Source organism: Gouania willdenowi, chromosome 12, assembly GCF_900634775.1.
Source record: "Gouania willdenowi chromosome 12, fGouWil2.1, whole genome shotgun sequence".
NCBI lineage: Eukaryota > Metazoa > Chordata > Actinopteri > Blenniiformes > Gobiesocidae > Gouania > Gouania willdenowi.
In genome coordinates, this window is record NC_041055.1 from 11,212,701 (window position 1) to 11,229,293 (window position 16,593).

The 16,593-nt window shown below is 39.4% G+C and overlaps 1 protein-coding gene across 7 annotated transcripts in view; it reads left to right on the forward strand.

Moving 5' to 3' along the window:
- The window catches only part of tcf4 (transcription factor 4), a 243,408-nt gene extending 233,163 nt beyond the window's left edge, over positions 1-10,245 (forward strand). For 2 of the 7 annotated variants that reach the window (XM_028462063.1, XM_028462066.1), the window contains 4 exons: positions 3,617-3,782; positions 5,111-5,340; positions 5,958-6,142; positions 7,131-10,245. In XM_028462063.1, the coding sequence (XP_028317864.1) occupies positions 3,617-3,782; positions 5,111-5,340; positions 5,958-6,112 (551 nt within the window). In that variant the 3' untranslated portion in view covers positions 6,113-6,142; positions 7,131-10,245. The remainder of the gene's footprint in view (positions 1-3,616; positions 3,783-5,110; positions 5,341-5,957; positions 6,143-7,130) is intronic. The other 5 variants (XM_028462064.1, XM_028462067.1, XM_028462061.1 and 2 more) reach the window with 3 other exon arrangements.
- The last annotated feature ends 6,348 nt before the right edge of the window (positions 10,246-16,593 follow it).

The window sequence follows — 16,593 nt, forward strand, 5'->3', positions numbered from 1 at the left end:
AATTCTGTGACTAAAGGTGACGTTAAAAGGTATTGGCAGCATTTTGAAAACACTGACAGATAAGGGGAAAAAAAGTGATGACTTTAAATACGATGATTTTAAATGTTTTGTTTTGGTCACCAGAGCAGTAAAATGTTTCTTAAGATAGGGCGGTAAAGTAGGTGTGTCCTGAATATGGAGGAGAGAATATTAGTGTGTTGGGCAGCAAATGAGCCCTGAGCTCGTTTTAAAAAGCTGAAAATGACTTTGCTGGCAGCTCAGTTCAGCCAGCAGCGACCACGGCCAAGTGTGTAATGAGGTGAAATACACACACGCACATGCGCACACATACACACAGAGAGCTGATGGTGTGCAGGGGTTGTAAATAAATAGCTTTTTTAATGAAATGGTGATGATTGTAGCAGACTTTCAGTCTGTTGCTACTTTCTGTGGTTCTCAGTTTCAAAAAGACTAGAACCTATCCATCAAATAGAGCATGGTATTTATTTATTTATTAGGGATGCACCAAAATGAAAATTCTTGGCCGAAACCTAAAATTAGAAAGCTAAGGCCCAAACCCAAACACCGAAAGAAATTATTGTGAAAATTATTAGTCCTGTTGCATTTATGGTTCTAAATGTGTATTAACCACACTAAAACATTACATTTATATAAATTAATATTAATGTTTCAAAGAATAAATCAATTTAGAAAGATAATATTTATTTAGCACAAAATTAAAACAATAAAATGCTCAACTTGACCCCATACATGAAATACTAATGTATAGACCGATAACTGACTGGGCTGCTGAAAGACTTAAATATGTGCTCTCATTAAAACACAATAACTTCAATGCACTTTGTGTGCTTTGATTGCTGCGTGCATTGTTGATTGTGCGTGCTGGTTTAATCCCATCCAAGTAATGATCTTTATAACACAGTAAACAAGTACCTTCATGATGTAGTAAAGAGCATCTCTGTGAAATGTGCGCAGACAAACGGAAACTAGATTCTGCTTCTGTTGTGCAGCCACGCGTCAGGCTGCCGTGTGGCTCGTGTTGACCGAGGGCGACACGTAACTACAGTGTCGACGTGACACACAACCATAAAACACACTTACGTGCTCCGTCAGCTCTGCTCGGAAATCTCTTTGGTGCTCAGATGTATTGAAATACAGCCGCTCTGTGTGTCTGGAAACAAGTTGGTACGTTTCCAGACAAGAGCGCGTTGACTGTGGTGTTTGCTTGCGTCATCACAACATCCTGTTTCAGTCAGCTTGTTTCAGTAAGAAAAGTATTTCAGCCGTAGATGCACTTTTGGGCCATTTTTGGTGGCCGGAATTTTGACGCTTCACTAGTATTTATCTTGGTCAGGATACTTTACGGTTACTCGACAGTTTACCAGTCCCTCACAGTGAGACCACAAAGGCAGATAATCACGCCATCATAACTCACGCCTACATATTCACTTCAGTTAAGCCAATGTATGTTTTTCAGTAACAGGAACAAATGTAAATAAAAGTACCCTGCTAAAAAACATGCAAACCCTCATATAATGATTATGAAAAACAAGACTGGCATATTTCTATCCCTTTGTCTTCATCCTAAATCAATCCAACATATAATCCCAGAACACCTGCAGCCACCACTCTTATCAAACTAATCCTGACTGTTGCAAAGTACAAAACAAAAACAATATTTGTTTATTTGCATTTAAAGGGCAATTTAGTGCACACAAGAAGCCCTTTAGACCTAATTAGGATTACGCTGCTTTCAATAACACGATGCAGAAAACCAGAGAGAGAAACACTTGTTATTAAGGACAGTAGATGTAGATTTAGTTTCCTTTTCAGTCAGCTTGCCTTTTTGTCAGTCTACCAATAGTTAGCAGCACATCACTTTTAACAGCTTATCCTCTCTGTATTTATGCACACACTGCTAATTGTAATGAAGAGAAACACACACACACACCCGTCAAACACAAGCCGTCACTCAGTGCTGCACACAAAATGCCTCCAGTCAGGCAGCAGAGATTCAAAATGGCCGACAACTGGCTGGCTGTATGCATGTGTGTGTGTTTGTGTGAAACAGGGTGCTTGACTGTTTAGTGTTGACTGAAATGTTGGCGGCGTCCCAAAGATGGACGCATACAAACGTCAAATAAAGTCTGCACTGTTGAGCGAAGCAGTGAGACAGAGGAACAGTGGCTCGGTCGCTGAGAGAAGAGTCGCATTAAATGAAGCACGTCCTGGTGCTGAATCAGGACTTTTTTGGCAGAGCAGGAAAAAGAGGCTGGTCCTACTGTGCATTTATTTTGCTGGCACACATTGTCACCAGCCTGAGCAACTGTTGATTCTGCCTCTTTATTCAGCCGAATATATTGTCCGCGTATAAAAGCCTTTACAGCATCAACCACGACACCACATCCAGAATGAAAGCAATAAAAACACTTTTGTACTCAAGACCACACTATCTGAGACTAAGACGAGACAGATCACTACTAAAAAAAACATGACGAGGTTGAGCAGTTAAAAAGCATTCTCTTTTCAATTTAAATGTTCAATTTTTATTAATGGACAAAAACAAGGTGTCTGCAATTCTTTCAAAGCACAACATCTAAGAAGGCCTGGGCGAATATTTTTAACTCAATAAAGTCTTAGAAGAAAGACAATTCTGGGTTAAATTTGCTGATGCAAAATTCAAAACCGGCACATTTATTAACAAACAGCTGCACAACTAGTGCCACTGTTTCTCCAAGCATAAATGAGTATTTTAAGACAAAATAAGCTATAAAATAGTAAGATATCATTATAGATAATATTATATAGAGGTATATAAAAATATATATATTTTTATATTGCCAAGACAGAAATCACGATATATCTTGACTTTCCATATATTGCCCAGGCCTACATGCAAGCATTTCAAATCTTGACAATTTTATTCAACGAAGGTCTTGCCAAAAAAAAACACTTGTATGTATTTAATAGCCCAGTCCGGGATTATTTTAACTATCTCAAAATAATGTGTTTTTTGTGAGGTCAATGAGGCCTAAAGTAAGTGTTCAGAGGTATTTCTGACTACAAATTAGAAGGATTGTGTTTGAGTTTTCTGACACAAAAGGCACTGGAAAAGAAACTCTAAATGATGGAAGTCAAATTACAATATTGATTAGTCAGGAACGGTTCAAAGTCTTCTCCTTATTATTCCAATAATGAAGTTGAAGAATAGCATATCAGTGCTGGTCTCAACGTGTCTTGATGGTAAATCCAGAGTCCGAGACAAGACCAAGACCTTTAAAATGTGGTCTGGTCTCCAGTACTTCAACACTAAAAAACACTGCAGCAATACTTTTTGCAGCAGTTTAGGTTTGTAGGACCTCCAAAACCACAGTTAATCTCATTAGATTTTATTAAAAAAATACACCATTTCATTTTTTAAATTAAAGTCTCCTTTTGACAACAATGTAAAGTAGAAGGACAAGTAGCCCACATCAGTTGGAACCTGCTGGCTTTAAACTTTCCGTGTGGAGTTTCTACGTTCACCCTGTGCCCCTCAAGAATTTGATAAACAAATGGACAAATGATTATTTTGTAACAATGTTTAATTTTTCTCCTCCATCACCTCTTCCTGCAGCTTTGTCTGGAGGCCTTCAGGGCCAAAGCACTTCGTCTGTCAGCTCAGAGATCAAATCTGAGGACGAAGGGGACGAGAACCTCCTGCAGGAATCAAAGTCGATGGACTCCAAGAAGGATGATCTGGACAGCAAGGACCTCAAATCTATTGAGAGGTCAAGATCTTGGTAACTCTTCCCCCTCTCAGACGTTCGCTTCAATCAAACCCCTCACCTTGGCTGGGATTCGGGTTTTCCCAAAACACTGAGAGCTCTGCTTGTGTTTCAATACAAGTACAGCTCCTGAGTGTTTTGGGAACCAGCCTCTGGACTTTGATGAAGTGACCAAGTGTGATGAGAGCCAGCTAAATACAATAGTTATTACAGAGATTTTGTCCCCCAGGCATCACTCGTTTTTCACCTTCTTGTGCTTTTATTTTGAAGCCCAGTCAGGTGATGTTAAGAGTGGTTCCTGGTTGACAAAAGCTCCTGAATGATACGATTAATCTCTCCATGGTCTTGAGCCTGGTTTTAGCTGCTTCTCACACAAAAGAGTAGGGCTCGACAGTATCTTCGAACAAGTACCCGTACCTGCTCGCTGCTTCAGGGTGGAAAAGAGCTCAGATCCTGCTTCTCGGCTTTTTACTGCTAAATTCCAAAAACGCTAATTTCTCTTCCACTTAGGTTGGATTTTACCAGTAGATATTAGATGCTGCTCTTGAACCAAAGCTGTTTTCTTTCTAAAGATATCGCTAAACACTTAATATTTTCACATTTACAGATAAAGTGCATAAACTGTAACTAGAACTAAGTCTTGAACTCTCAAGTTGTTAACAATAGCTGCATTAACGCATGCATGTTTATTGCAGCACAAAAGAGAATGTGGAAATCCTGCAGAAATGTCCGTTTTTGATATTCAGTCTCTCTCTCCACCATGTAGGCTGGCCTTACACAGGGAAAGTTCCGGGCCTTGGGCCGAATGGGCGGAGAGAAGCTGCTCATTTGTTTTGGCTTGGTTTTTGTTTACAGCACACTTTTTGATCAGCCTCTGATTGACTTGCATGAGCTACTGTGTTGGGCGCTGTTACTGGAGTAAAAAGATTGTCTCATTTATTGGTCAAAACCAGTACTTAAAAACGCGAGGAAATTATGCCTGTTCTGCCAACAATTTAGCAGCAACAAATGCCCGTGCTTTTAATGTTTTATTTCACGCCATATCCAGTTCTCCTGCCTACCCACAATGCAGCGCTCTCTACGTCAACTTCCACACTTGTGCTCACAGTGCACCGGAATCAGACACCAAGTCAGGCCAAAAGAAATTCTCAACAGTTTGCTTGACTAAACCGGTCTAGACTTTGCGTGTTCACACCAGCCCAAACGAGCTGGACTATCCAGGCAAATGAGTCCTATAGCCTTTTAACCGCAGCATTGCCCTCATTCTGTACGCTCAGATATTCAACCTGCTACTCATCGTCACCTCCTTTAACCCTCATCCTTTTCTTTTTCACCACTTGTAGCAACAACGATGATGAGGATTTGTCTCCAGAGCAGAAGATGGAGCGAGAAAGAGAGCGAAGGATGGCGAACAACGCACGAGAGCGTCTGCGTGTTCGCGATATAAATGAGGCGTTTAAGGAGCTGGGCAAGATGGTGCAGCTGCACCTGAAGAGCGACAAACCTCAAACCAAGCTGCTCATTCTGCATCAGGCCGTGGCAGTCATCCTCAGTCTGGAGCAACAAGTCCGAGGTCTGTGCCACATCAACATTCAGCCCTTCCTTAAGCAATGATACATAACAGGGAGGGAGGGGGCTGCTGGGGCTCAGGTGGTGGAGTGGGTTGGTCGATGATTGGGGCTGAATTCCAGCTGTTCATTTGTGAGATATTCTGAACTCAGTGGAAAATGAACATATTTAGGACACTTTCATCATCAATGGTACCTGAAGTAGTGAATGTGGATCATTTAAACCACTTTGAAAGGGCTTTAAAATATGCAATTTTGGTGAAGTCTGTTCTTAGGTCATCCGGTTTTATAGATTTATTTATTGATTTAAATTTAATTCCCTAAGTTATCCAGTACTTGGCACAGATACAAAAAGAAATAGCTTCTATTATGAAAAATCCACTTTCTTTCACTAAGATTCAGAAACTCATCAGAAATTAAATCTACTCTTGAGATAAGCTGCTAAGGTTAGAATGGGAGGGTGCGTAGGGTCACCAGAAGAGGGCGTCAGAAGCCTCTGTTGACCGTATCCAATCTATCACATTTTAGTTTCACTCTCACTTTGTCTTTAATGCAACATAAACTACAAATAGAGACAAATAATGGAAATAATAATCAACCTGTGTCTGCCTTTAACCTTCAGAGCGAAACCTGAATCCCAAGGCAGCCTGCCTGAAGCGCCGCGAGGAGGAGAAGGTGACCGTGGCGTCAGACGGGACCCCCCTCTCATTGGCCGCCGCGCACCATGCTGTTGCTGCCTCCATGGGTGATGCAGCCAACCCCATGGGACAAATGTAAAACGCAGCAACATCTCCTTCCCCCTGAATGGTTAGAAGATTTCACTTATACCCTAATCTGCTGTTGTACCTCAATTCAGTTTTTACAACAAAAAACCAGGCCAGGAACTTCTTTCATCATCTAAAACTCATCCCAACAAACAAAAGAACCTGACATTAGGTCATAGCTTTGACTTTTAACTACACAGTAACTTACTAAACTAACATTGAATATTCAGCTCACTTATCATTTAGTGTGGCCAATAAAGAATTTGTTTCATGATAACAAATTCTAGAATTGATTTCATCTTGATCTTTAATGCAAGTATTTATTGCTAAGAGTTTCCTGTAAAAGTATGATACATTTATGTATTTGCGTTAATAATAGTTACATTTGGTTTCATACAAATTACAGGCTCCACGCATACAGCAATATCACAGAAATGTGAGAGCACAGCAACATAGGAAGGAAACAAGGATGTTTTTACTATATTTGCTAATATACAGTATATCCCCAGTATGAAGCATTTAGGTCATTTTTATGTCTCGTCATTAATACAGTAGTATTTATAATGCAAATTTATAGCCAAAATTTGTCATCAAATTTAGACCGCACAAAGATCTGTCAAATGTGTTGTTGACTCAAACTTAACATAACATTACAACGATTAATAAGATAGTTTAAAAAAATGACATTGACCACATGATACAACACTTTTTGACAGACAATGATGAGAGAGTTTCTGTCTGGTTTGGGTACAATCAAACAACAGATTGGCAGTAAGTGTAATTTGAATTTATGTGTGAATTCCCATTGTAGAGTGTTCTGTTGGAGGTCAGAATGTGTTTGTTTATGCATGCTGAGTCTGTGAGATGATTAGAGATATTGTTTTGTGTAATGTTTTAGGCCTTAAGGCTTCAGTAAGAAGTCCAACTAGCTCAGTTCAGTAATAATACTGAATGATCTCGTTAATGATTCAAGGTCATTAACTGTCCCTGAAGCAACGCGATTTGAAATTCATGACATCTGTTCTTGACAGGTCGAAGGTGCCAGAGTTCATCAAGATGATGAGTGACCACTTCCTCTGATGGCGTTTCCATTTAAATCTGGCCATCTATTGAACTTGTGTTTGCATCAATCTGACCAATCCAAGATTTTTGGAACTTCAGCCTGACCAAGATCAGCCTCATCTTTTTTATTTGCGTGTCGTCCAAGATCCTCCTCATTGCCCTCTCCTGTCATGAACACAAACTGCAGAGCCACACATCTCAGTTTTTCACTTTGCATCTCCAGCTGATGGGAACTATTCGCCTGTTTGTGTAGATTGGAGACAGGCCACTGTAAGACAGCTTCTGACACATCAATGGACAAAGATCTTTGGAATCATATCGCAGAAGTACTTCTGGAAACACATGTTTTATCAGCATTCCAGCATTCAAAGATAAATATATATAGTTAATAAAGATGCAAGAAAGGAACCTTGTTTTCAACGTACAAATGGACACAAGCAGTGATGAAGGAAGGTGTTGTCGGGGAGTGCTTTGAATGGAACAAAACATATCAAAGAGTGTTTAAAGAGATTTTTTTTTTTTCATTCTAAAAGAGCAACATTGCGCAGCTGTTGTTGAACACAGCTTCAGCACATCTCTGACTCAAAGGCAATCTAAGGCCACACTGTGGATGAAGGTGTACCTGATCTCCTTTTGATGCAACCTACTTAGAAAGATTCCTACAGAAGTCAGAATAATACCAGGGACAGGAGAATAACAGGAAGGCAGCACTGCGTCACCACTGTCACATCTTGCTCTGTATCAATCTCAACAAAGAAGAGGTTAGAAAGAAACATTTGCTAGTTAGTGGTAATCAAACTGATTATCAGAGGGCTAAAAAAAAAGATCAATCAAGGACAAAATCACGGGTAAACCGCTCCTCTATCCCTGATCCTTTCTACCCAGAAGTCTCAGCATCTTTAGATTTAACCTGTCAGTAATTAACTACAGGGGAAATAATTGAAGCAATGATTGAAATAAAAAGGACAGTTATAAATCTCTCTGTCCCAAATGAGGTCACTGTTGGAGTCCTAAGTCGGATTTCTGATTCCAAAGGAAAAGCTGACATGTTGATACTTGGGTTTCACCTGAAATCCTGGCAGAGGAGTTTGTTAATTGTTTGACATGAGCATTAAAGTCTTTTCCAACTTTTTCGTACATTCCCTGAACAAACTGAGAACCTTAGCCTAGAGCGCAAACTAAGTACAAAGTAAAGCAACACCTCGATGACTGAACAATCACTACAGAATAAGGGTTGCACTCATGTGGAAAGCAGTTGGCAAAGTGTTCTTGTGTTTGATTCAACAGATTCTCTCACTTCCTGTCTAATCATTACCCTATTCAACTAACCCGAAGCTCAGACTTCTCTGCCTAATACAGATACACCCGTACTCAGACTGGTTCCACTGCAGAATCAATCAGTTAATACGTTTTCTCTGATCTGTTTGTAGATTTGGTGAGTTTATGCTTGGAAAGTTTCTCCTGAGGAAACATGATGATGTTCTCACAGTTAAGTATCATTGCCAGCGTTAGCGTTCTTAGTATTAGGCCTGATGACATGACAGTAGTTCTGTGCATACTTTGGTTTCTCCAATGTGTGTAACTGTAGAAAACCATCTGGTTTGAAGGCCCCGACAGCAATATTGTTAGAATTTGGAAGCATCAGTTGTGTATCTTGCAGGTACCATCTCATTTTCAGCCGCTTTTCCTCGGATACATTCAGAAGTGATCAGGATCCCTCATAAAAAAATCAAACCATGTAGGCCCACTACTGACCATTCTTGATCGGTTGGGCTTTAATGTCAATAGTGGAAATCAATTTCACCTCGACTTTGATTGACTCTCACACACAATTTAGATTCAACTGTTTGGCTACAGTCAAAAGTTCAAAGTCAGACCCAGCTGAAGCATCAAATCACGGCATCCAGCCACTGAACTACCCAGGCCAGGCTGCTCCAGGCTCTGGCATGGATAGCAAACCAAGCATTGGAGCACTATTTCATGCTTACTAGTGGTCTGATGGAGAAGATTTTAGAGTGATCCAAAATTTAGCCCTGATGTCTGTTCAACTGAATTTCTTGTGTAGCTGGTTTTATAATCAGCAGAATTACCTTGGCAATGATACAGGACTGGAAAATTACAGGATGAGGACAAAGGATGATTGGCAGTAACAGAATTAAGGACTATTATCGGGTGAGAACAGGGATAAATAAATCTCTGTTGCTGCACAACAAGAGCAAACAGTAACACTTATTGGAAAAGATTTGAGTTGATGGTATTTTTTTGGTCTTGTTTTGGACGTCCCTTTCCACCCTACATTTGAATTCCTTGTAAATCTGCTGACACACGCCTTATGAACCCTGAAACACAACCCCCCTCACCCTTGGCCCACCTAGGCAGTCCCACAGATGCAATTTGAACATTCATACTTCTACCAACGTGCCTTTTTAGAGTTCATATCATTCGAGTTGCCAGAGGAGGACGTGTACCTGGTTTTTAATAGGATGCAAGCTTAGGGAAACCTGTTCTTAGTGGTTAGGTTCTATGCAGTCAGGTTTTTTATCAGACCTGGGAATTTAAAAAAAGCTTAAAACAAAAAAAAGTATTTTTTGGATTTAAAAAAAAAAACAAAACCTAAACTGTATTTAATGTACTGTACGCTTATATGTAAGTAGACAATGTGTTCTGGTTCTGAGCTGATGGGGCAGCCCAACTCGCCCCGATTCCCAATCCTACACAATCCTTCATTACCCCAGCCCCAACCCTGTTTCCATGGTGAACAACACGTCTCTTCTTGTATTATAGCCTATCTGCTTTTTATCAATATTTGATCGGCTTGTCTGTAAGCCAATGTAGTCTTCAGTACAAAGTGTGAGGTCGTATGTTGTGAGATCAGTTTATTTCTTCTCTCTCTCTTTCTATACCCTTCTCTGTCTTTTTTATAAGAACAATCCCTTTTCTCTTATGTCTGTTCTGGTTTTCATGTAGAATACAAAAAAGTAGCTAAAAAAATTAAGAAAAACAAAAAAAACAACAACACAATTTGCTATTTAACGATATTGTTACCTGTAAGTGGTCAATTTGACCCAACCAATCAACAGGAAGGCACAGAAACTGGAAAAGAATCTATTTGAATAAATCAATCTATATATAATTGTACAAAAATATATACATTATATAACGAGGGTGCCGCGTTGGTATTTTTTTATTTTACGTTGAACTGAACGTGTTATTTTGGGAAGGTTTTATTCACAAATCTTCAAATGACTTCCTAGTTTTCTCTGTTGTTGCCATGACAACATCGTACAGCTCCCCACGCAGGACAAAAAAGGGACTGGAGTTTCGTTAACTCCATTCACTGCAACCTGTCCACCACACAGACATTTGTAAATTGTATGCAACGAAAAGGCAAACTCGACCATTATTTTAAAATTGTGTATGTAAAAGTTATATTTTTACATGTAGACTTGTTCATTTGTGTTTTAGAAATTTGTTGTATCGGTTTTTTTTTTTCGGTTTTTTTTTGAGGTTTTTTGTTTAATGATGAAAAAGTAAAATTCAGTGTGTGTTGAAAAAACGTGTCACATTGAAAATGTAGTGAAGTCAAAAGTTCCAATCCCATTTTCTAAATCCAATATTCTCTTTCTGTGTGTGCGGCGCGGGCATTACTGCGGGTTGGAGGGAAGAAGGAGAAATGACAATTGTTTCACTTCCTGGTCTTCATGACGTTATGATTTTGAATTGTATTTTTGCAGAGATGTGTGTAAATAGTTTTCCTTTTTTGTTTGGTAAGGATTTTTTCCAGTGAGAGACTATGATCACAATGAAGAACTCATTTTCAGGGTTTGTTTCTTATTTCGTGAGGTTGTACAAGTCTGGTTATAGTAGCCAGGTGCCAACTTTTAGGTATTGATGAGTGGTGCTTAGTGCTATTTGTTTTGGTTTTTTTTAATTTGCTTCCCGTCGTCTTCACTTGCGCTTTACACCACTCGTTTCAGAGCCGACATGAGCCAGTTCATGCACCTCCTAGTCCAAATTTTCTGCCATAAAAAGTTAGTTTAAAGTTATTTAAAACGTTCTACTTATAACAGTTCAAATCTGACCTTAATTCTTCAGATATTTCTACCCAAAGACTTTTTACACGTAATTATTGGTGGTGCCCCCAAGTGGCTGTAGGCCAGCTCTGACACAAAAAAGCTTTCTTTGTTATTTTTTGATGGGTTGTAAATGTTGATGTGAATGTTGATTGAAAGGCCCTCTGCACCGAACTCAAGAATTATTGTTGGACATTTATCGAAAGGATTGGAGTAATGCTAATATAAAGAAGTGAGTCGCCAGCTAACAATCTCTTCAGCTACTTCCCCAAAAAGAATTCACGTGCAAGGCAGTTTCAGTCATTTGTTTTTTAGTGTTTGCCATTAAAAATGAGCTTTTTGTTAACAGCAAAACTGCTCTGAATCGGACCTGGGTGAAACACTAGGATTGAATCTGTTAGTGTAAGTGCTCAATGTATTTTACAATGATGTTATTTCTTTTATAGCAATGCTTCGTTTCATATTTTCTCTTTGTTGTATAATCAAAGCCATCTCCCGACTACAGTATCTTCATTTTTATGTTACCCTGGTGTTTCTATTAGCCAAATTGTTGAATTTTTTCATTTTTTTTCCTCCTTGTTGTACATACACTTCTCATTTCTCTTTTTCAGTGACTGTGCCATGAGCTTTGTAAGCTGTTACTGTATCAGTTTTACTGCAATAATGAGTTGAATTGAAAATGAGCATTGCTGTCCTGTGGTTTTCTAACAGTATCCTGTAGTTTCAGTGACATTTACAGGTCACATTTGTTACAGTATCAGTTAAAGATATTACTTCTAGAAATATTTGTCGTTTTACACACACACACACTACACTGCATCTGACCCTATGCATTGCACTTGGATGCAGTTGTTTCTATGCAATGTGTGTCTTCAAATTCACTTACAGAACTGTAAGATTTTATGCTGCATCAGAAGCAGAAAAATAGCAGTTGTAATTTGTAAAAATGTCTTTATCAAAGACATTTAAAAAAAAGAAAAACACAACCACAGTTTCCACCAGTGGCATCATATTATGGTCCCAATTTACACCAGGAGGAGTGAAGCGGTGAGGCATGACCAGGAATGATCATCGTTGTAATAATAAACAGGAAGCCAGTTAACTGATAGTGTTATTCTCTATCTGGAGATGAGAAAACCTACAAAGACCGGGAAAGTTAGTCACATGCTCATTACATCCCACTGCAATGAAGGACAACTGAATTACCAATAACGTCATCGTTTACTTTTTCAACCCACTCACTGTATGTTGGATTGTACTCACCACCGATCTTGAGTTGTGTAATATATAAACCCAATTAATTTCCAGTGTGTGCTCAAGGAGAAGATGTTCAGGATGTCTTGACAATTGAGTTGAAACAAGTCCATTCAAGTCCTCTTGAAGGTAGTCTGCTACATCACTACACTCTGGAGCAGATTCACTGAAGGTTTAGGGGTATTAAAATGTGTGCAAATGTCACTCCACGAGCTAATAAGGGGTACAACCCCCAGGAAATCAGGACTGTGCGTCTTTGCGTGTCACAATGCGCTCACAACCCATTTAGCGCGTTTCTCTCTGATGAATATGTAAAGTAGGCGGATCTCATAAGGGGCGCAAAAAAGTGGGAGGAGGAAATGCAAATAAATTAATGCAGTGGGCGCAATGCAATTCATCAAATCTGAAACTGTTTGCGGTGATTGTTTTAGCACCAGATAATAGAACGACTGACAAGGTGCAAACACACACGCAGAGATCAGCAGCAGTAAATGTTGACACAAAACACAGCAGAGATGGAAAAAAAAAGACTCAAGTTAACCTTTCTAGTATAAAAAAAATATTTAAATGAAACAATTGTCAATGTTAACAGCCACTAAATAAGAAAATGCAGAGTAAAGACAAGTGTGTGATGGAGAGAAAAAAGGTGGACACCCGAGGCAGCGCATGTGGAGTCTGGTGTGGCAGAGGGTCGCTGTGCGAGGAGATCCATGAATGTTGCTCCAGACGCACCGCTCCAATGAGCTCCGGTCTCTTTCATTCCATGTTTTGACCGTAAAACTTTTGTGTCACGTTGATTTCAGGAGCATCAGATCAATGGCATCAACAAATCAAATCTGCCTGTTTTTCATGGACCGATAAAAGCAAAGTTACAGGACCTGACGGATCAGCCACATTTCATTAGGGGATAAAATATCATTAGTTTTAAAGTTGTTTATAAAATAACAAGAATTAAAAAAAAAATAAAAAATGTTTATTTTGTTTTCTACATTATTAAATGTTTGTGCTGCAGACAGAGAAGTCCACCAGCCTCCAATTGAACTTCTTCAAATGTCATTTTGTGCTTCTGTGCACTTACCTCTCCATGTTGAATGAGCAAAATGTATAATCAAACTGGGTACCAAGGTTTGGCTCCCAAGTTGGAGCTGGAGTTTGCCTACTTTCCCTGTTTTCTGTGGGTTTTGTGGTTCATTTTAGTTTAGTGTTGTTACAATTACAATGTGATTAAGCAAAGGCTTTCATAAAAAGCAATGTACAGTTTATGCCACCGCAGTATTCAGTTATTTTTATTCACCCCTTGACATATAAACTTATTGGAACTTGAGCAGTCTTTAAGCGTGAGTTCAGGTTTTTTTTGTTTTGTTTTTTTAAAGCCACAGTTTGGTAAATGAACACATTTTCCTACCGCTGTGCATTTTTAGCATAGTTTTTTACCGTGCACAAAATTAGTCCGATTTAAGACAATGTGCATGTTCATACAACTACTAAAAATTAACGTCATTTTCATTTTTGGAATCTCCGTGACTGTGACTGGTTCTGTTTTCCTGTCACACGCTTCAGTGAAACCCGGTCTTAAGTTGGCCTGTAAATGAGTGATTATTAGCATGCAAACCACAATAAGTGAATAAACATGAGCAACCTGAATCCTTTGGCACATGATGAAATCTTTAGATGCAGAAGGTTGGGCCTGACACAAACAAATTTTCACATTCAAACAGAAGGATTAGGATTTAAAAGCAAAAACTTAAAAACAATAGTTTGAAATCGAAATTGAAAATGGTCATATTAATAATTATATAAAAGATAACTGCACTGTCAAAACAAACATAAATGTTGGCGAGTGTTCAAAATACCAACAGCTTGATGACATCAGAGGTTAATTTGCCATATGTGCTCTTAAAGGTAGCCATGTTGGAACGAGGAGAATGCAGTCTTTGTCTGGTTTAGTCATTCAGCTTAAAACACTCAGTGACCATTAGTGTCGGAGTGGATTTTTAACAATAAAATTATGGGACAGTTATGGATTTTGAACAAGGCCAATCCCAGAAGGAATAACTATTTCATCTTAGAAGTTTTTCCACTTATTTACAAAAACTGCTGTTTGAATCTCTTCCTCTCCAAAAGTCCCCACTTGACACCATTCCTTTGTGTTTCCAGGCTTTGTGCGAGCAGCCTGCTGTAACAAGCCTTCATTAATTCCTCATCACGTCATTGCTCAAACTCAGTTTGAAGGGATTGCCTTGAGTTCTTCCATAAACTGCCTTTACCACTCTGGATGTTTTTATTTTCCATTTGACACATGGGAGGTTTCTTTAGCTGTTTATACCTGCAAGCAATGGTAACTGACATTGCTGTAACTGATGCCAATAATTAAAAAAAAAACACACACATGCTGAAAGTTAAGGGGTTTATTACATGTCAACAGTGGCACTCCCAAACGCACATAATCACTGTTTATACTTGTTTCCATAAGAGGAAGAGAGAAGAGAATTTCATCATCCCATTACACAGGCATATTATGTATTCATATGTAAATACAGCTTCAGGTAGTCCAGTTTGTTCTCCAGGGAGCGGACATTAGAACACAGGATGGAAGGAAGAAGCGTTCTCTGAGTATTAGCTTTTAGCTTGGTTGCTAGCCCCGCTCGGCATCCCCGCTCCTGCTTCTGATCACACCACCTACGTCTCCTCCGCTGGCGGACACCACTGGTACGAGGCTCCGCTACTTTGCAGATCGCCGACGTAGCCGGCATAACAATCTGAGGCTCGAGGTCCAGAGTAGTCTCATCTAACTGATTTGCCTGAATCTAAGATTGTCTGGCGGTCTTATACTATTTTAGAGTAAGTACGCTGCAGGTTCATATATCTGCCGATATACAAACAACAACAAAAATGAATCAATAAGTCATATCAAGTCAATAGGAAAAACAGGCACTGATCTGCCCCAGCTGTGGTCTGAAGTGGACTCTTGTTGTCAATGCCCAAAGCCATTGTCCAAAAACTCTTTGTCCTTGTTCCCCAAAATAGACCTCGAAAAAAGTTGACCTGAATATATTTGATTATGGGTAAATAGGCCGATTGGATATAAGGATATTTAGTATAAAAACATTTATGTTAAAAAAGAAACTATGAATAATAATTCATATCAACAGATTCATTTGAAGGTTGAACTGTTGAGGAAATATTAAAATATCTGAAAATAGCCAAATAGGAGCACACAAATGCCTTCTTTTGACTAAAATGGCTCTAAAGTGTACGTACCTGTTGTATCTTTGTGACCCTTAACGTTAACACAAACCTCTGCTTTGACTTTTCTCTGAACTTTGATAGGCGTAAAGTCAGAACAAACAAGCCTCAGCTTTAGAGCCAAATTGCTCTCCTTGTTGTTCATGGTAGTCTATTTGCAGAAACTGTAAATCCTGATGTTTGTTTTTTGATTAAGTGTAATTGTCATTCCTTAGAATTGTGTTTTCATCCGAGCCACCTGGGCAAATACAGACTTAAGACATCAAATCTCTCCACAGTTTCTGTGTGAGTGCTGTTAGTGTGTTAGACCATTGCAGCTTGAACTAAAGAGGCTTTAGGAGGATTTAATACGCTGCCTCTGACAGGTATCCCATCAGTGTAAAAAGTCATAATTAAACAGGTTGTCACTCAAACAAAACATACATTTCTTAACCACTGACAGAATTGGACAGACCGCTTTGTCACAATAACTCACAGTAGGTGTGATTGGCAGAAAGTAAACTGTCCTCAAACTTGATGTGTTTTAAGGAGGATGGAGACAGGACACAATGAACAATGAGAATTAGATCTAGTTTGATGATAAGCCACTGACCAACCACTGTATATATCCCTGCCTTGGCACGTCCAAACCTCAATGCACTGGACCCCTCTGCATCCCCTTGCTGGTATTGTGGGAATGAGCCCATGTGACCAGTTTCACCTATAGGGCCTGGCTGGACCCAATGTGTGAAAGCCTGGTCTCCAGACACTCGCTACGGGCCCTGCACCAGGCCTGGCTTCAGGGTGAGACCCCCAGTGCCCCAGGCCGGTTACACATACTGTCTATTATATCGGTCATCATGGTATTTGTACCATCCTT